The sequence below is a fragment of the Oncorhynchus mykiss genome, chromosome 9 (assembly GCF_057628025.1).
Source record: "Oncorhynchus mykiss isolate SJ-2025 chromosome 9, ASM5762802v1, whole genome shotgun sequence".
In the NCBI taxonomy this organism is placed as follows: domain Eukaryota; kingdom Metazoa; phylum Chordata; class Actinopteri; order Salmoniformes; family Salmonidae; genus Oncorhynchus; species Oncorhynchus mykiss.
In genome coordinates, this window is record NC_143030.1 from 42,134,789 (window position 1) to 42,155,010 (window position 20,222).

At 43.2% G+C, this 20,222-nt stretch overlaps 1 protein-coding gene across 10 annotated transcripts in view; it reads left to right on the plus strand.

Annotated features, from left to right (window-relative positions):
* The window catches only part of iqsec1a (IQ motif and Sec7 domain ArfGEF 1a), a 187,335-nt gene that overhangs the window by 107,522 nt on the left and 59,591 nt on the right, over window positions 1-20,222 (plus strand). For 2 of the 10 annotated variants that reach the window (XM_021615549.3, XM_090184226.1), the window contains exon 1: window positions 7,838-8,877. The exons of 4 other annotated variants lie outside the window; for them this stretch is intronic. In XM_021615549.3, the coding sequence (XP_021471224.3) occupies window positions 8,801-8,877 (77 nt within the window). In that variant the 5' untranslated portion in view covers window positions 7,838-8,800. Of the gene's footprint in view, window positions 1-7,837; window positions 8,878-11,512; window positions 12,142-14,807; window positions 15,734-20,222 lie in introns of those variants that run through there. 4 more of the 10 variants (XM_021615551.3, XM_090184228.1, XM_090184222.1 and 1 more) reach the window with 2 other exon arrangements.

A 20,222-nucleotide genomic window follows, 5' to 3' on the forward strand; every position in this document is an offset into this window, starting at 1 on the left:
CCGATGTCACTGCTTGGCCAGACACTACACAGAGCATTCTGTTTCATATGATCTAGTCAGCACATGGGGCACGTTGCCACAGTCCTGCAAGTCGCTCACTACACGCACACAGGCTGCATGGATGCAACAGTCACAATAACACTGTCACTCTCTCACCCTACCCTGGGCCACTGTCCCCTGCCATCACAGAGAAGTGTACTAGTAGTAGTGAGCATTATGACAGAATATGCCATCCAATACTAAACAAATGTTTGGAACACGCTCAGGATAACGCTCTCTCCGCTGCTGGGAGCTGTAGTTCTCTCAGGGGTATGTCTCGGGGAGATGTAGTTCTCTCAGGGGTATGTCTCGGGGAGATGTAGTTCTCTCTGGGGTATGTCTCGGGGAGCTGTAGTTATCTCTGGGGTATGTCTCGGGGAGCTGTAGTTCTCTCAGGGGTATGTCTCGGGGAGCTGTAGTTCTCTCAGGGGTATGTCTCGGGGAGCTGTAGTTCTCTCAGGGGTATGTCTCGGGGAGATGTAGTTCTCTCAGGGGTATGTCTCGGGGAGATGTAGTTCTCTCAGGGGTATGTCTCGGGGAGCTGTAGTTCTCTCAGGGGTATGTCTCGGGGAGATGTAGTTCTCTCAGGGGTATGTCTCGGGGAGATGTAGTTCTCTCAGGGGTATGTCTCGGGGAGATGTAGTTCTCTCTGGGGTATGTCTCGGGGAGCTGTATTTCTCTCAGGGGTATGTCTCGGGGAGCTGTAGTTCTCTCGGGTATGTCTCGGGGAGCTGTAGTTCTCTCAGGGGTATGTCTCGGGGAGCTGTAGTTCTCTCAGGGGTATGTCTCGGGGAGCTGTAGTTCTCTCAGGGGTATGTCTCGGGGAGCTGTAGTTCTCTCAGGGGTATGTCTCAGGGAGCTGTAGTTCTCTCAGTGGTATGTCTCAGGGAGCTGTAGTTCTCTCAGGGGTATACTCTAGTGTTTTATGTGTCCGTGGATTGTGACATCCCATAATAGGCCCCTAACATTGCCAACAGCAGCGTCAGGCACAGAGCACAGTGGGGAGGAGGGTTTCACAGAGCAGCAAGCGCCTGCAGAACATTTTGTTCCCCTTTCCCTAATGGTCTAGCCTACAAAACATCTACAGTGCCTTCAGAAAGTTTTCATACCCCTTGACTTGTTGCACATTTTGTGTTATGGCCTGAATTGAAAATATATTAAATATATTTATTTTCTCACATATTTACACACATAATGATAAAGTGAAAACATGTAAATACAGGAATGTCCAATTTACATAAGCTTTCGTACGCCCTGAGTCAATACATGTTAGAATCACCTTTGGCAGCAATTACAGCTGCAAGTCTTTCTGGGTATGTCTCTAAGAGCATTGCACACCTGGATTGTTTTAAAAATGATTCTAGCTCTGTCAAGTTGGTTGTTGATCGTTGCTAAATAGCCATTTTCAAGTCTTGCCAAACTGTAACTAGACCACTCATGATCATTCAATGTTGTCTTGGTAAGCAACTCCAGTGTATATTTGGCCTTGTGATTTAGGTTATTGTCTTGCTGAAAGGTGAATTTGTATCCCAGTGTATGTTGGAAAGCAGACTGAACCAGGTTTTCCTCTATCATTTTGCCTCTACTTAGCTCTAAACCGTTTATATTTATTATTTAAAAAATCCCTAGTCCTTGCTGATGACAGGAATACCTGTAGCATGATGCAGCCAACACCATGCTTGAAAATAGGAATAGGAGTGGTACTCATTGATGTGTTGTGTTGGATTTACCCCAAATAAAACGCTTTGTATTCAGGCAGTTTTACTTTAGTGCATTATTGCAAGCAGGATGCATGTTTTGGGAATGTTTTATTCCGTACAGTCTTTCTTTTGTTCACTCTGTCATTTAGGTTAGTATTGTGGAGTAACTACAATTTTGTTGATCCATCTTCAGTTTTCTCCCATCTCAGCCATTAATATCTTTTAAATGTTTTGGCCACAAGGTAAAAAATCCCTGAGCGGTTTCCTTCCTCTCCGGCAACTGAGTTAGGAAGGACACCTGTACCTGTGTAGTGACTGGGTGTATTGATACACCATCCAAAGTGTAATTAATAACTTCACCATATTCAAAAGGATATTCAGTGTCTCCTTTTTTTTTAACCCATCTACCAATAGATACCCTTTGCAAGGCATTGAAAAACCTCCCTGGTCTTTGTGGTTGAATCTGTGTTTGAAATTCACTGCTCGACTGAAGGACCTTACACAATTATCTTTATGTGGGGTACAGAGATGAGGTAGTCATTCAAAAAAATGTAAACACTATTATTGCATTATATGCAATTTATTATGTGACTTGTTAAGCACATTTTTACTTAGGCTTGCCATAAATACTTATTGACTCAAGACATTTCAGCTTTATTTATTTTTTATTCATTTGTAAAAAAAATAAATAAATAAATAAATAAAAGAAATCAAACATAATTTGACTTTAACATTATGGGGTATTGTTACACAAAATCTAAATTTAATACATTTTAAATTCAGGCCGTAACACAACAAAATGTGGAAGGGGGGTGTGAATACTTTCTGAAGGCACTGTATTTCTTCTGATTTAGAAATACAACTGAGTACATGCTTGGGGTTATCATAAGGAATTACCTTCAAGTGCCCCAGAAGAAACGGCTTTATGAATTTGGCAATGCTGTACATTAATCGTAGAGAATTGCATGTTGTTTTCCCCTTCGTAAGCCAGTTCAATGGCTACTGGTATTGGTATGAGATATGAATAAATTAAGTTTGCTATTATATTTTGTGTGTGATATGTTTCTGAATTGAATCCATTTGGGGAGGAAATGTTGTGTGTGTCTGTACTGCCTTCTGATTCAGAGGGGTTGGGTTAAATGCGGAAGACACATTTCAGTTGAATGCATTCAGTTGTACAACTGACTAGGTATCCCCTTTTTACTGCCGTAGACATTTGCTGGAAGACTGGAGCTACTGTAGCTACCACTAGGGGGAGTGCAATTCTAAGGCATAACCATCCAGATTGTCTTTTGCTGTGTGGGAGCACACTGATATGACTCCTTGTTCTTAGTTACACAATGATCAGACTGATAAAAACACCATCCTTAATCATATGAGAGACTAAGTATAATCACAGTTAGCCCTCTTTAACTTCTACCATCCATCCATGACTTCATCCCCCCAAAATTGTACATTTTTAATTTAACTAGGCATTTGGGTTAAGAACAAATTCTTATTTTCTATGACGGCCTGGGAACAGGATGTAAATCCCTCCTGTATCTGCATTACCACCCTTCCATCCCTCTTTCACCCACCGTCTTCCCATTTCTTTCTCCCTGATTTATTCTGTCACTGTCTCTCTACACCTTATTCCACCATATTTCCTTTCCAACACCCTATAGATCGCCCACTGCTTCTCATCTCCTCATCCACCCCTGAAGCCAGACCCCTCTCCTGGGTCACCCTACCCCATGTAGAAGTGCTGATCTGTAGGCTTCCTCTCAACGTACAGGGCGCTGGGCAGGGGCCATTTCTCTTTGTATTTATTGACTTCACGTTCACATCTCCCTCTTAGTGGACGGCTGGACGCCATGAGATTCTCCTGGTGGATTATCAGTGATTGACTAGAAATGTTAAAGCGAGAGGGTGTCACACTACTATAATGCCCCATATCAGACCGCAGTGCGCTGGACAATAGAGACAGTGAGAGCATGTCAAGCAGATCAGCTCATTCATTTTGATTGATTGCTCAAGTCCACGGTGTGCCCTTTACCCGACTTTCAGTTCGCTGGACCAGCAAATTCATTTTAATACAGCACCAAGCCGCATTTGTCTTCTAGCTCAGGGTTTCCTAAACTTGGTCCTGCCCCCATTAGTTGAATCAGCTGTGTAGTGCTAGGGCAAAAAACAAAACGCACCCTGGGGGACACACCGTTATTCCTCCACCAAACTGTACGGTTGGCGCTATGCATTCGGACAGGTAGCGTTCTCCTGGCATCCGCCAAACCCAGATTTGTCCGTGTGACTGCCAGATTGTGAAGCATGATTCATCACTCCAGAGAACGCGTTTCCACTGCTCCTGAGTCTAATGGCGGTGAGCTTTACACCACTCCAGCCGACGCTTGGTGATCTTAGGCATGTGTGCGGCTGCACGGCCATGGAAACCCATTTCTTGAAGCTCCCGACGAAGAGTTCTTGTGCTGACGTTATTTCCAGTGGCAGTTTGGAACTCGGTAGTGAGTGTTACCACTGAGGACAGACGATCAGCACTCGGCAGTCCCGAGCTTGTGTGGCTGAGCCGATGTTGCTCCTAGACCTTTCCACTTCACAATAACACCACTTACAGTTGACCCGGGCAGCTCTAGCAGGGTAGAAATTTGACGAACTGACTTGTTGGAAAGGTGGCATCCTATGACTGTGCCATGTTGAATGTCACTGAGCTCTTCAGTATGGGCCATTCTTCTGCCAATGTTTGTCTATGGAGATTGCATGGCGGCGTGTTAGATTTTGTGCACCTGTCCGCAACGGGTGTGGCTGAAATAGCCGAATCCACTAATTTTGAAGCGGTGTCCGCATAGTGTATTCTTAGTGACTATTGCTGAAAGCATTTATTAGCCGGAACAGGGTTTCCCTAGCTCAGTCCTGAACTAAAGAACGAGTAAAAACTGAAGAAAGAGCCTTGAATGAGTAGGTGTGTCCAAACTTTTGAATAGTACTGTACATATTCTACATGACCAAAAGTATGTGGACACCTGCTCATCGAACACATATGTGTGTGTGTATATATATCTCTTCTCATGTGGCAAAAACACTGCTATCTGAATCTGTCTGTATCCTCAGAGATGTGTTGTGGTTCATGTGTTCATCGGGCCCTGAAAGAGATCACAGCCGTTCATGTGTATGAATCGGACCCATGTGTTGACACACACTCTAAAGTGCCGTGATCACAGAGACCCACCCACACTAACGCCTGTCGTGCTCTTCACGTCAATTAGAGACTTGATGCTCCAATGGATTTGTCTGTATGACTCCTCTAACTGTGAATTGAGTTGGATGAAACAATCGCGGCCATCTGAAAACATTGTGTGTAAGTTCATAAATCCATCGTTGATGTTGATGAATCCATACCTCTGTGCATTTGCGTTGTCTCTAATTCAATAGGTTACTTTCGCAATGGTTTAGTAAATTCACACTAAATGAAAATGCAATAATTTAGCAGTAAAACAATAGCCTACTTGTTGGCAGTCCACAGCGTCAGTTCAGTAGAATGCATTATGCATTCAAGGAACAAGTCGTGATTAAAAAGAGACAATTGAACTGTCGGTGTGTGTGGTTAATTTTGTGAGATGCGTATAAATGGGGCACCCAGGCTTTGTGATAAGCTACTGATTGATTGTTTGCATTAATTTAATTCCTCATTGTCTCGGCTCACAATAGGTGTTCAGTGTTGCTGCCTGTCTCTTTGTGTTGTGTTTCTGGGTGCCGTTGGCTGGGTCTTCTGGATCACAGGAAGCCCATTTTATTCCAGGAAGTGTGTGAAAGGGGGAAAGCCGTGACTGCCAGTCAGTGGGAGAGGGAGAAAAATGCCCAGATCAACAGGACCTTTTGTGCGTGTGTGTGTGTGTGTCTGCCTCTGTGTGCATGCATGCGTATGCATGTGTGAAGCAGAATGGGGGATGGTGATGATGGATGGGGGTTGAATAATGATGAGAGGCCCGGGCCTCCTCCTTACCCCTGTTTCTCATGGACACTGGGACAGCGTGGTACAACAGTCTGACACGGCTTCTCAGACGCACAGAGGAGAACAGACCCGTGCTTGTCTTCAAGTGCAAATCACCAGTCGATCGGAGAAGCTGTGTTTCTATCATCTCAGTCGTTGCTCAACCGTGTGCAGCTCCTCGTTTGAACATTGTGGTGATGATGATGATTTGCACCTGTTTGATCCTGGGCATTGATCTGTCCAATTAAATAAATTCCATTTCCATTCCATTGTATTTTCTTCCTGGATACCTCTGCCGATACTCTTCATACCACCTATTCTCATGTGTCCATTCACACCTCAGATATTCAATTACTTTATAAATAGCTTCATGTAGAGACCAGGTATATTCATTCTCTCATACAATTCAAGTGCCATTGTGTTCGCTGCAATTCCTCATTGACCTTGATGGTTTAAAGGGGCAATCAGCAGTTGCTACATCCACTTATAAATGAATTATATGTACCCATTGATTATTGAAAAATATAACAAATAAATGCCCCATGAGCTTAGTTTAACTATCATACCCCATCACAATTCAAAATATAAGCTTATTTTACTACAATGTTTTTAAACAAAGTAAATGTAAACTAACTACACTGCTCAAAAAAATAAAGGGAACACTTAAATAACACAATGTAACTCCAAGTCAATCACACTTCTGTGAAATCAAACTGTCCACTTAGGAAGCAACACTGATTGACAATAAATTTCACATGCTGTTGTGCAAATGGAATAGACAACAGGTGGAAATTATAGACAATTAGCAAGACACCCCCAATAAAGGAGTGGTTCTGCAGGTGGGGACCACAGCCCACTTCTCAGTTCCTATGCCTCCTGGCTGATGTTTTGGTCACTTTTGAATGCTGGCGGTGCTTTCACTCTAGTGGTAGCATGAGACGGAATCTACAACCCACAGAAGTGGCTCAGGTAGTGCAGCTCATCCAGAATGGCACATCAATGCGAGCTGTGGCAAGAAGGTTTGCTGTGTCTGTAAGCATAGTGTCCAGAGCATGGAGGCGTTACCAGGAGACAGGCCAGTACATCAGGAGACGTGGAGGAGGCCGTAGGAGGGGCCCGACGTCCACAGGTGGGGGTTGTGCTTACAGCCCAACACCGTGCAGGATGTTTGGCATTTGCCAGAGAACACCAAGATTGGCAAATTCGCCACTTGCGCCCTGTGCTCTTCACAGATGAAAGCAGGTTCACACTGAGCACATGTGACAGACGTGACAGTCTGGAGACGCCGTGGAGAATGTTCTGCTGCCTACAACATCCTCCAGCATGACCGGTTTGGCGGTGGGGCAGTCATGGTTTGGGGTGGCATTTCTTTGGGGGGGTGCATAGGCCTCCATGTGCTCACCAGAGGTAGCCTGACTGCCATTAGGTACCGAGATGAGATCCTCAGACCCCTTGTGAGACCATAAGCTGGTGCGGTTGGCCCTGGGTTTCTCCTAATGCAAGACAATGCTAGACCTCATGTAGCTGGAGTGTGTCAGCAGTTCCTGCAAGAGGAAGGCATTGATGCTATGGACTGGCCCGCCCGTTCCCCAGACCTGAATCCAATTGAGCACATCTGGGACATTTGATTTCCATTGATAATTTTTGTGTGATTTTGTTGTCAGCACATTCAACTATGTAAAGAAAAAAGTATTTAATAAGAATATTTCATTCATTCAGATCTAGGATGTGTTATTTTAGTGTTCCCTTTATTTTTTTGAGCAGTGTATATAGCCTCAAAACATGGTTAACTATAATTTTGTTACCATGAATGGTCAGTCCTTACGTCTATGAATTTGAGTGGTTACATTTCTCCAACCCTACCCTTCAGCTTTTCACTGAAACGGGCGGGGAATCGCTTTGTTGTTTCAACTGCTGATCGCTGCTTTAAAGCAACATTGCTTGCCCTGCTTCTACCTTAGAGGATTTTATTCCCAAAACAACTCAGCCCTTGTAGCCTCTGCCTATTCTGATTACAGCATGGGTGTACACTCATGCAGTCGTGGGCAATATTGTGGCCACTCCCCATCGACGACGTCGGGCCAATGAGAGAGCTTCCATTTGCAGTTTCAGTAGTACCATGGTGTTGCCCGGCAACCAGAGTCGGCACATTTCTGGGAGGTCCTGTGTGGATGGCAGCAGCTGTTATTCACTTCAGGAGAGAGAGAGCGAGAGAGAACATGTTAAGGTACAGAGATTGAGGGAGGAGAGACAGTTTAGTCAGAGAGGAGGAAAAGGAGGAGCAGAAGAGGGGGTCAGAGACACAGTGAGAGAGTGATAGAGGCAGAGGAGACACCATCTCTTGCCTTTATCGAGAAAGTTTGCTTCTGCAACCAAAGAGGAGGAGGAAGGAGATGGAGGCAGAAGAATAGGCCATTTCTAAGCCTGGTTTAGACGGTCTATCAGAGCAGAGAAGAGAGGGATGTGTGGTGTATGGAGGATTCGTCCTCTGTGCTTCTGCACTCCAACACACTACAGTACCTGTGCCTGCTGGAGCAGTGGATCTAGAGCTATGCCTCCCCACAGGCTCCCAGCCTGACACACTCTGGAGGGACGGGAACAGAGGACAGCCTGGGTGACCTGGATACGAGCTGAGCAGAGCTGAGCTGAGGCAGTCCACAGTGTGCAAGTTATTTGAAACAGATCCTGACTTCAACTGGGTTTGGGTTGATCCAAACAGATCCAAATAGGTTTTAGTCTGAATCTTGATCTAACGCTGGTGTTTGTTGAAACACGTCCATAGCTGTTCTGGTTCTGGCCTGCGGATGACCATAGAAGTTCTGTAGTGTTCCAAAGAGGTTTTACCGCTCAGGACCAGGACAGTTTGCCAGAAGAGGAGAATCCATGTCTGGCAAATCCACACAGTGAACAACTTGGCAACGTTTTATATCTGTAGTGCCATGATGTTTACTGGATCTGCTAACAAGAACATACCACACCTGGCACAGGAACCTACACCTGGCACCATGGACTAACCTGCTCGGAGTCGCTTTATCGTGGCCCCCTGTTGATCTTTTGCAGGAGAACGTAGGAGCCAAAAATGTGGAAATTAAAGACCTTCTGTATGGATTACTGGCATGTGTTGTGTCTACATCCTCACAATGCCTTTCATAAGAGGTAAGTTGACTTTAGACGAGATGTTTTTAGCATTTGTTTTGAAGTTCTGCAGGAATAGGATAAGATGTGCCTGTGGATCTTTTCTTCCTGCTCTTATTAGAACACACCAAACTTCAATTAAAACTATATCAAATATTGTATATAGATTCATGTTTTAGAGACAAACTGTAAAAAACGACAACAGAACAGTGTTTAGGCAAATTGCTGACTGAACATTGCTCTGGGGCCTGAGCTGACTGGGCCGCAATTGATTTCCCTGAGTGAAACTAGTTTACGGTCATTTATTTTCCTGCACTACTTGGTTAACTCACTTGGTCTCTTGGTGATGCTTGTCTACTTAATGGAGTCTAGTGTAAGGTTCTGGAGCTGCTAAGTGCTTAGGAGGAGAGAAAAGGTGTGACTTGACTCAGCATCCACTCCTCCTCTCCTCCCTCTTGGTCTTCACCTTTCACCTAGTGCAGGATCTCTACAAGGTTGTTCATTCTGTTTACTGCGCTCATCAGAGCAGATTGTGAATCTGTTTTTGAGTGTTTATAACCTACACATTACAGGTTAGGAATGTATTAATGTTACTGCACAGTCTCCTTGGAATGTTATAGGATTAGATTTAATGTTGGATGATTGGATCACAACTCGGTGTTATCAGCTTAGTCGCAGAAACAAGGAGTGGGAAATACTGTTCAATCGGCTTTAAGTGAGTGCAGGGTAGGTCATTGTACTGAATCTAGAAATAGGGTTTCCTCTCAGCTTATATATACAGAACTGTACATACAGTAGTTTATGCGATAGGAAGTTGGATCCCCCGCTCACTTCTCACAAACCTATTCATTCTCTCCAATTCCCCTGCAACTCTACAGGGACTATAAAACACCCCTCATGTCGCTGACTACCTGTCACAACACAGATAGCTGTCGTTCTATATTCCAGTAGAGCTGCAGTGATTACCCCATGAATCTGTTCAGAATACAAATGTTTAGCTCAGTCCCACAGAATAGATATGCTCTATTACAATCAAGGGCTGACTGGATAGATATAGATATATATATATATATATATTACACAATAAAAGCTTTCCAACGTAGACTGCTGTTCCAAAGGCTATCTGACAGTCTCATGGCTGTTTCTATGTGATTGCGTTGCTTTGTGTTTCTCTGATGCCACTTCATGCAGGAACACCCCCCCCCCACACATCTGTGGTAAGGGGGGGGGCCCTTACCACAGATGTGTGTAAGAAACACTCATATTGGGCATGTTGAAGCTTCAAGAGCAATGAGAAAATGGTTGAATGTTCTACATAACCATAGAGCATCCCCGATGATAATCGAAACAATCATGATCAAATGTCTGTTTTCATAACTCAGCTAATGACTATCACCTGCTGCAACTTCACGACTGTTGTGCTGATAATGATATACATCACAGGCATAGCCTACATGTGGCGTTTTACTGATGCTTTACCCATATAGTTAGTTTGATGTTGCCGACGGCGTCAGAACGGAGTCAGAACTGAGCTGCGTTTGGAGACATGAAAGACTGATCCAAGGCCCGTGGAACCCTCAGAAGCACCTGTCACATCTATATATGCTAATGTATTCGCTCACACACGCGCAAGCATGCACACTTTGGTCATTAGTATTCAGATTACGAGGACATGTCCATAATGCATTATTAATGCATTACATAGCAGGTTTTATACCCTGAAAATTGTGCCTCCTGCCATTTTATATTGCTGTGAATCCCCATAAGCTGTAGGTACAAGTGTCATAGTGTGTTGAGTTGGTCCCGTGGTGTAAAGTATCTAAGTAAAAATAAGTCGTTTTTTTGGGTTATCTGTACTTTTACTATTTTTGACTACTTTTAGTCCACTACATTCCTAAAGAAAATATGTACATTTTACTGCCATACATTTTTCCTGGCTCCCAAAAGTACTCATTTTGAGTACATTTTGAATGCTCTGGCAAGACAGCAATATGGTCCAATTCATGCCTACTGCCTCTGATCTGGCGGACTCACTAAACACAAATACTGTGTTTGTAAATGACGTGTTGGAGTGTTCCACTGGCTATACGTGCATTTTAAAAACAGGAAAATCGTGCCGTATGATTTACTTCATGTAAGGGATTTGATGTATAGCATTTACTTGAACTTTTTACTTGAATGATTTTTTTTCCATCCCTAATTAAGTACATTTAAAACCAGATACTTTTAGACTTTTACTCAAGTTGTATTTTACTGGGGGATTTTCACTTTTACTTGAGTCATTTTCTCTCTCTCTCTCTGACACTATAGTTTCTTGGAAAATATTTAGCATTACAGGGCTGTTGTTTTTTTATTCCATTATCAAAACCTGTTATAGAAGCCAAGTCATTTATGCTTGGTCTAAAAGACTTCATTATGCTCCTAATTCCTCAGAGTCACTGGAAAGATGCGGTCATGGGGCGTAACTCGAAACATCAGCAAAGGGTTTACGGTAACATGGTTACATTGAGTTCCATGGCTTTAGTAGCTGTGTTGTTCAAGCAAGGCCGCTGTAGTAACTCAAAACAGCCTCTCCCAGCTGCTGAACTGGGGCTAACCCTCCCCCAGCTTGGCCTTCCCATTGAGAGCTCTGTCGTTCTTGGATATGGGCCCATGTATTACCACAGGCACATACACGGCACAGCACACAGGCATGCCTAGCCCACCTCCAGTGGCTATCACAGGCAGTCCCAGCCAGATGGGTTAGGGTGCATTGTAAGGAACGAAAAAGAAGGGGTGTCCTCCGAGAAAGGAAAGAGGGAGGGGTTGTGTAGTAGTTCACAGTGTGGGTGGAGAGCCTTTGTTACGAGGAGGGACGGTTTTAATCTGTTAGCCTAGACATATACTGTACTGAGCCTTTACCTAACTTGGTCATCAGGCGAACTTGCTAGTCTTAGCAACTTTCTGAGTGTGGACTCGGGCAGGATAAACTGGGACAGGGAACTTCTAAGAGGCGCAGCTGAAGAAACTGGAGCCAGAAGAGAAAGAATTCTGTGTTTTTCTATGGAAAGTAAAGGATGCGGGGTATAATTTGTGGTCTAGTATATGGGAGTTGGTACAGTGTGTCCCACCACTGACTGTTATAGGGGGAGTTGCCACAGTTTGGTGCGTTTGGGACATTTTGAAACGTCCTCCCTGCGTGTTCCATGCTGCACATTTTTTCCCCTGCGTGTCTGGTGTCTGCAGTGATGTCACTGCCGCGTGGAATGTGATGTGGAAGTACTGCATTTCAAGCCGAACAGTAAGGTAGGAGATGATCTGTAATGACTCCTACTGCCTGGTCTGGTAAAAGACCGCACGCGTTGGTTCACTTCTGACTGGGCCCCAGAGAGAGGGAAGCACTCCTGGAGAAATGTTACATATTCAATACCCTGGAAGTGTATCATCGTCAGTGTCCGGCTAAATCCACACATAGACAGTAGGAGTGGCAGCAATGCAACGTGTCCTAGATTTTGCATTTACATACCCATAGTAACCCAATCATTCATTTGGAAATGAAGATGTGTTAAAATTTCGAGGCAATCCACAGGAGGAGGGCTCAGGTAGTCTCAGGTAGTCCTGTGGGGTAAATTGGAATATGAGAGGACATTTTATTCAAAGAAGCAAATCTGTTCCTGAATGTCCCTAGAACAAAGTGTTAGAAAAACATGATCTGGGTCTAACTACATTTTTTTTTTTAATCTTATTTTTAAAGGCCCAGTGCAGGGGAAAACCTTTTTTCCTGTAATTTTATATACATTTCCACGCTATGAGGTTGGAATAAATGATTAATGGCCTTTTTGTGTAAGAGTTGTTTGATAAGACCACATGAAATGTCAGCCTGTTTTAGTAGAATGGAATTTTGGCCTCCCTGGTGATATCATATTTACGGAGTGGCTATGGATACAGAGTTTCTCTATCCCAATTTGGCCAGGCTAAAAATATGGATATTTCTGCGCATGTGTATATATATATTATATATATATATTTTTACGTAGCTGATTGCCCACTCCGCTGCCTAAGTAGCTGCTGGGCTGAGTGCGCTGCTGCAGCTCCCGCCGCGCCCCCCTGCTTGATCGCCTTTGTCTGGTCGCTGGTGTAGCCTACAAACTTCATGTTGTACACACAACTGTTCAAACTATTGCATTTCATGCCTCAGTAAGCATAATGCAGCTAGTAGACTACATGCAGCTATTTAGATGTTTTACACAAAATACATTATTGGCATGTTCGTAGAAACTTTATTGTCAGTATTGCAAACATAAGCACAACACAAACAGGCAGTCTAGCGATTTCATGTTCTTCTTAGCTGCTGAGTTGCATGCAGCTATTTACTCACGATATCAGCATATATGGCATAATGATCTCGCCCATTTGTCAGACTTTTTTCAAAGGTCTGGAAACACCCTCGGCTGCCCAGAGGTGGAACGCAGCAGGACAGACAGTCTTATTAGCGATTTGTTAGGGTTGTGTCAATCGAATCTGGTATCAGGATAAATATGACACTGAGTCACCGAATTGTATACTATGTATTTTTTATTAGCTAAGCAATAAGTGGTCAATGCAATTTTCGTAAATACGGCTCTCTGTCCCACCTCGCAGGGCAAACAGAGAACTGACTTGTTCCTAACAAAGATATTATAATATACTCTGATGACAGAAGTAGTTCCTGCTTCCGAGCCGGCCTGTCAGAGTAGAGACTGGGCGTGGTTTAGACTCACCCAGCCTATCGTTGATTGTTGGCGCAGAGCTGGTCCCATCCCCCGGGCTCTCCGGCAGTCAGTCGTTGTAGTTGTGTAGAATATACAGTTATCAGGCACCTGGCTCCTGTTATCTAACAAAAGACTGTTTGTTCTCGCAACACTACGTTCTGAATGTGCCCCCCCAACTCATTGCACAGTTCCTGTCTTCGTGTTATTCTGTATTTTCCCATCATGAGAAAGGCCCATGGCCCTGAAACTGTTAACAATGTCTCAAGTCAGCTATGTTGCATAACACATACATCTACACAAGCCAACAGCAGATAATATTCAATCACATATATGGTAACGGGCTATAGTGCATAACACAGAATCCTCATAGATTTAATGTTGTTTTTCCACCATCATTGCACACATTGGCTAAGTTGCGCAGGAAGCAGACAGGCCGTTAAGTACTGCTCTTTTTTTTGAGGAACTACAATACGGCAGCAACTATAAAGATTAGCCAACGCTGATCGTTTTTTTTTCTCCTAAGAGTTTTGTCTGCGTCCTGTTTGTGCAACTGCAATATCCGTGACAACCGACAGAGACGGTTGTAGCCTTCATAACATATGTTTTGGAATGATCATTCACATCGCCGCAGGCCTATTTTTTTTTTCTCAGTTGTTCAGAAATATGAGGCAGAGACAGGCGTAGGCTACATCATCATGGCTCAGAAGAGGGCGAGAAAAGAGAGAATCGCGACGGGAGTGTGAGCAGCAGCTACGTTAGAAAAACAAATGTGTGCATAAAATAACACATGAGCAGAATATGATCCGGTGGGGTGGGTGTGGGCGAAAACTCTGTATCCGTAGCCATGGCCAATTAGTTAATAGACCAATAAGAGAGTTCCAAATGTCTTTGCCAATAACAGCAAATGTTCTGTTTCCCCCTCCCCACTCAGACCACTCCCAGACAATCCTAACAAAATTCTTGCCTGAGACATTGCTCTTTGTTAAGAAGCTATTTTTGTTTTCAATTAAAATGGTCAAAAAATAATCACCGTAAGGTGCCTAATTGTTACCCAGAAATGATTTGATATTGAGATTAAAAAGGGCTGCATTGGACCTTTTAATAGGCTCGTGTTGTGATTGGCTTATTCCGTTTACTTCTTCCTGACTTTGCACCTTTCTGTGTTTTTCTGAGTCATCCATCTTCTGAACCCAGTTGTGCTGATTTTAAATAAACTTATCTCTCCCTCACAAGACATGGACTGACCCAGGAGTAAAATGCCTGTCTCTTCAAAACACACTGTGCTTCTGAAAAGTTTTCATTTCTCAACTTTTTTCCAGCCTCCTCCCGGAGTTGTCTCCTCCGATAAAATCTCAGACTCTGAAGCTTTCACAGGTGTCTCGTTCAAGTGGAGTTAGTCTCTGGCAGGAAGAAAAGGTTGTTTTGCAAGAAAGGCTAGCTAGACTGTCGGAAGTGAAGAGGCTTTTGAGGGAGTTGTTGAAAACAATGGTCTGACTGTTTGACAGTGAGAGCGGCTGAAATGACACAGTAGAAGCAAAGCAACCTGATCTGATCCGTATTCCAGGGCAGCGAGTGGAGTGGATCACAGCAGCCATGACTTATTTACTGTGTATGTGTGTGTCTGGATAGCATCTCTGGTGCCGAACGCTCCTGCATCCCGTCCCCAGTCCAGAGGGAAAAACAAGAGATCAGGCTGTTGGGTTTCATCTGAATGCGAAATCCAGTGGAGTCTACTGTAGTCTCAAACACTTCCTGCATCTCCAACTGTGTCTGTGTCAGTCATTGTGTCCATGTCCGTGTCTGTAACGTTGTTTGTGTCGACACTGGGGTGGAATAGGCTGAAACCGGGGTTGTTGTGACAACCCTGCCTCATGATAGACTCTAGGAAGAGCAAATGGACTAACCCAGCCCCGTGGGAAGTACAGGCCAGAATGTGGACCTGGTCTGAAGATGTTCTGACTTAAACTGGACATCTTGACAAACAGCATCTTGACCTTGGTCTGGACCCAGAGAAGAGAGACTCCGGATTCTGCACGTTTGGTCCCTGTGTTGGTACGCTGGGTTTATGTTGACAGATCTTTTCTGGGCAGAGAGGAGACAGACGTGTGTAATGGAAAAGCTGTAACATGACGTGTCCTCCCACTGTGGTGAGTTCCCTTCTGGTGTGGAACAGCTTAGACATGTCTGGGGAAATCGTTTTGGTCAGAAATGCCATTTGAGGGAGATGGTAATGAGCAGTTGTTGCCATTTTGAAGTGTGGTTGTTTTCCTGCCAACAGTATTGGACAGTTTGATATTTGTATTTGTTGAAGTATGGATTGATCATGTTGAAAGTAGTGCGTCGTTCTCACACACACACACACACACACACACCACACACACATACACACACACACATACACACACACACACACAAATTCACAAGTTTACTCACCTGTGTTCATAATTGATTTTGCACCCAAAGTGAGCGTATTCAATTGGAATTTACACAGTATATATTGTATCCTCTAGATGTTTTCTTGTGTGACTACAGTAAGTCACTTTACTGTTGGCTATGTGTGTGTGCAGTTCTTTAGCTCTATTGAATGTTGGAGTGAGTGTCCACATCTTAATAATTTAAACGTGTTACTCACAGAGGGTAGACTGCACCTTGAACACTGAATGCATAAAAGTATAGCCCTTTCTGTGATTGCTGAGCATCAATTCTTAGAATGGTCCTTGTGCACTGCAGTTGGTCATGTGTTGTGATCAATGATTTATTTATACACTAGATTACTAATAGAGGGCACTGTGTTGAAGCCACCGTGCCTCCATCTTGGCACTCCCCCACCATTGTAAAACATTTTTGGAATGCATTTATTAATGTCTACATTCATTTTTGCCACATTTATTCTATTACAAACACCTTAATGCATACTTTTTTTAAATTGTCAAAATCTATATAAACATTTTCCCAAAAGTTACATTTTTAGAGATTACTAATGTTACTGTCCCCACTACAACAACAAAAATGTAGTGCACAATTTCAATTCAATTTACATTTCAATGGTGTATCAGGTAAATTGCAGTGGTTTGAAGGGATTGGCCCATTCTATGAATTATATTTCAATGATTGCAACGTCACCCACCCTGTTTGTAAGCTTTTAAATTATATCCAACTCAACCGTTCTTTTCCCATGATGAAGACATGGTAGGGTGGGGTATGCAAAATGGGTCAACTTTTCATCTGAATGTTTTTTGGCATTCAGGGCCACTTTCTGACCACTTCTTGTTTAAAACAAAAGGGCTGCTGTCAAAAAAGTGATTGAATTCAAATGGATTTACCCCTAACTAATGAGTACTGATAGAGTTATTGGGTTAAGATCGTCTGAGTTGTTGAAATCTCTTGTGGTAGGGCACACTACATTATAAGTTGTTTTGCTATGGTCTTTCACACGATCCCCATTCTTTCACAATACATCAGAAGTTGTTCTGCTACGGCAGTGAAGCTACACTCTTTCACACGATCCCCATTCTTTCACTTTCACTTTCGGCACAGTATTCTAGTGTTGGTGGCCAGAATACACTAAGAAATGCCACAATGTACATTGACTCCTGCATATACTTCTATTTGCATGATCAGTGTAGCTCTAACTGCTGTAGCTCAAAGGCAGGCACTGCCTCCGTCTCTTCTTCTGCATCTTTCTCTAGCAGCCCTTGTGTTCTCCTACTTTTGATGTCATATTCCTTAGCATCTCGTCTCTGTGGCTGCCTGGTGGATAATGAGGGAGCGTGCTGCATTAACTTATGTAATGATGAGAGCGGAGAGGAGGGGGTGGGGACGATAGGAGAGAATAGATGAGCTCATGTTGCTGCACTGCAGCTCTCACACACACACTGCACCATATGGTTTATTCCACACGAGCGTACGCACACACACGCACGCACGCACGCACGCTCCCGAAACACATGCACACAAAGAGTACGGTGCCACTACCTCTAGCCAGAATTAGCTACCAATTTAGCTCTACTGCAGAATCACAAGGTTGCCATCTTCTTTATCTCGTTATCTGTCTTTGAATGATATGATGTGAGTGAGGTGTGTGTTTGTGTGTGTGTAAGGTCTGTACATAGTAGGAGCACGTGAAGAGTTTCATTCCAAAACGCTATACACTGAGTGTACAAAACACATGCTCTTTCCATGACATAGACTGACCAGGTGAATCCAGGTGAAGCTATGATCCCTTATTGATGTCACTTGTTAAATCCACTTCATTCAGTGTAGATGAAAGGGAGGAGACAGGTTAAAGAATGATTTTTAGAAAGCCTTGAGACAGTTGAGACATGGATTGTGTATGTGTGCCATTCAGAGGGTGAATGGACGATACAAAAGATGTATGTGCTTTTGAACAGGGAATATTAGTAGGTGCCAGGCGCACCGGTTTGTGTTAAGAATTGCAATGCTGCTGAGGTTTTTCACACTCAACATTTTCCCATGTGTATCAAGAATGGTTCACCACCCAAAGGACATCCAGCCAATTTGACACAACTGGGTTAAGCATAAGAAGAGAAGTTATCTAGATTCTTCAGCTCTTAGCCATTTTTGGCCAATTTCCAATCTTCCATTCGTATGCAAAATTCTGGAGAAATTTGTGTTCAATCAGCTAAATGATTTTTTAAGTGCCAACTGTATTTTTTTTTTAAATGATCTAATCTGGTTTTTGTGCCCAACACAGCCCAGAGACAGCCTTAGTTAATGTGGTAAATTGTCTTAGAGCAAACACAGATGCCAAACAGCTCTCTGTCCTTGTACTCTAAGATTTAAGTGCTGCATTCGACCATGATGTCCTTCTGGACAGACTGGAGAGGTGAGTTGGCCTCTCCGATCCAGTTCTAAATTGGTTTAGGAACTATTTAACTGGTCAATATTTTTTTTTTGTCAGCCTAGTTGAACATAAATATCATTCAATTTTGGGTCCGGTACTGTTCAGTTTTATATATGTTATGCATTGGCAGCATTATCAGAAAGCACAGCATTGATTTTCACTACTACGCAGACAATACACAACTTTTAATTTCTGTGTCACCAGAGGATTTTAGCTTTTTACCACCTGAGGAACATTTCCAAGGTGCTGCCGATTCTCTCTCAGGATGATTTATTTTATTACAAGCAGGCTTGATGCTCTCCACTGTCTGGTCTTCCCAAGAAAACCATTGGTCAACTGCCAAACATAGAGAATGCTGCAGCATGGGTACTGACCAAGACCAGACGGAGAGCACACATTACACCGGTTTTAAGGTCTCTGCACTGGCTGCCTGTGAGTTTTAGAATTCATTGAAAAAATATTCTATTGGTTTATAACTCAATCTACAATTGTGCGCCCCATTACATGTCACATGCTTTTTAGTTATGTACCCAGTAGGTTTCTCAGGTTCTCTGGCACTGACCTTTTAACTAACCCAAAGCCTAGGACCAAGAGGTATGGAGAGGCAGCCTTTAGTTTTGCCCCCAGCCTCTCGAATAGTCTGCCAGAGAACCTGAGGGGTGCCGAAACTGTGGACATACTGTATAAAAAGGAGATCTTAAAACATCTTTTTAGTTTAGCTTTTTCTTAGGGTGCTTTTTAGATGTTCAGTTTGTGTTATTCATAAGTTTTTTTATATGATGATTGTTGTGTAGTAAATATTTCAGCTTTTATTTTCAGTGTTTTCTTTCCCTGTAAAGCACACTGTTGCATTCCACGTCTGAAATGTGCTGTATAAATAAAGCTTGCATTGATTTGGAGTCAACATGGGCCAGCAACCACATTTTGGAAGGTGTGTGTGTGTGTGTGTGTGTGTGTGTGTGTGTGTGTGTGTGTGTGTGTGTGAGAAATATTATAAAATAGCTCAATGGGCCACCGGAGTGCTTTCAGCTCTGTCTGTCTGAGAGATTGTACAAGAGAACAGTAGATCAATTACCCTGGGCCTTGGGTTAAAGCTGAAGCATTACAAATTCATAGGCCAAGATTCTTCAGAGCCGGTTGATGATGGATCCTGTGCTAATAGATGTATAGTCCACATGTTGGAGGTCATCAAATAACTGAACGGATCATCATTATTTACGCCCCATTCATTCATAGAATTGGCAAATGACATTTTTTAGACCGAGTGCGATCCTCTGAGACTACAACTATTGATTGCCCTGTTAAATTATTCTGTAGCTTTTTATCCTGTTGTGACCTATTGATGTAGAATTTCTGGACTACTTCATCAAACTTTTTTTTGTGGTCAGATGCCACAAAAAGGAACCTAGGAAAATTAAAATTGTCTCAGAACTGGGCAGCACGGCTGGCCCTTGGATGTACACAGAGAGCTAATATTAATAATATGCATGTCAATCTCTCCTGGATGAAAGTGGAGGAGAGATTGACTTCATCACTACTTTTATTTATGAGAGGTATTGACATGTTGAATGCACCGAGCTGCCTGTCTAAACTACTGGCACACAGAACAGAGTATGGGAGGCACACAGTACTACATAGAGCCATGACTACATGGAACTCTATTCCACATCAAATAACTGATGCAAGCAGTAATACTAGATTTAAAAAACAGATTAAAAAAAGACCTCATGGAACAGCGGGGACTGTGAAGCGACACAGACACACACACACAC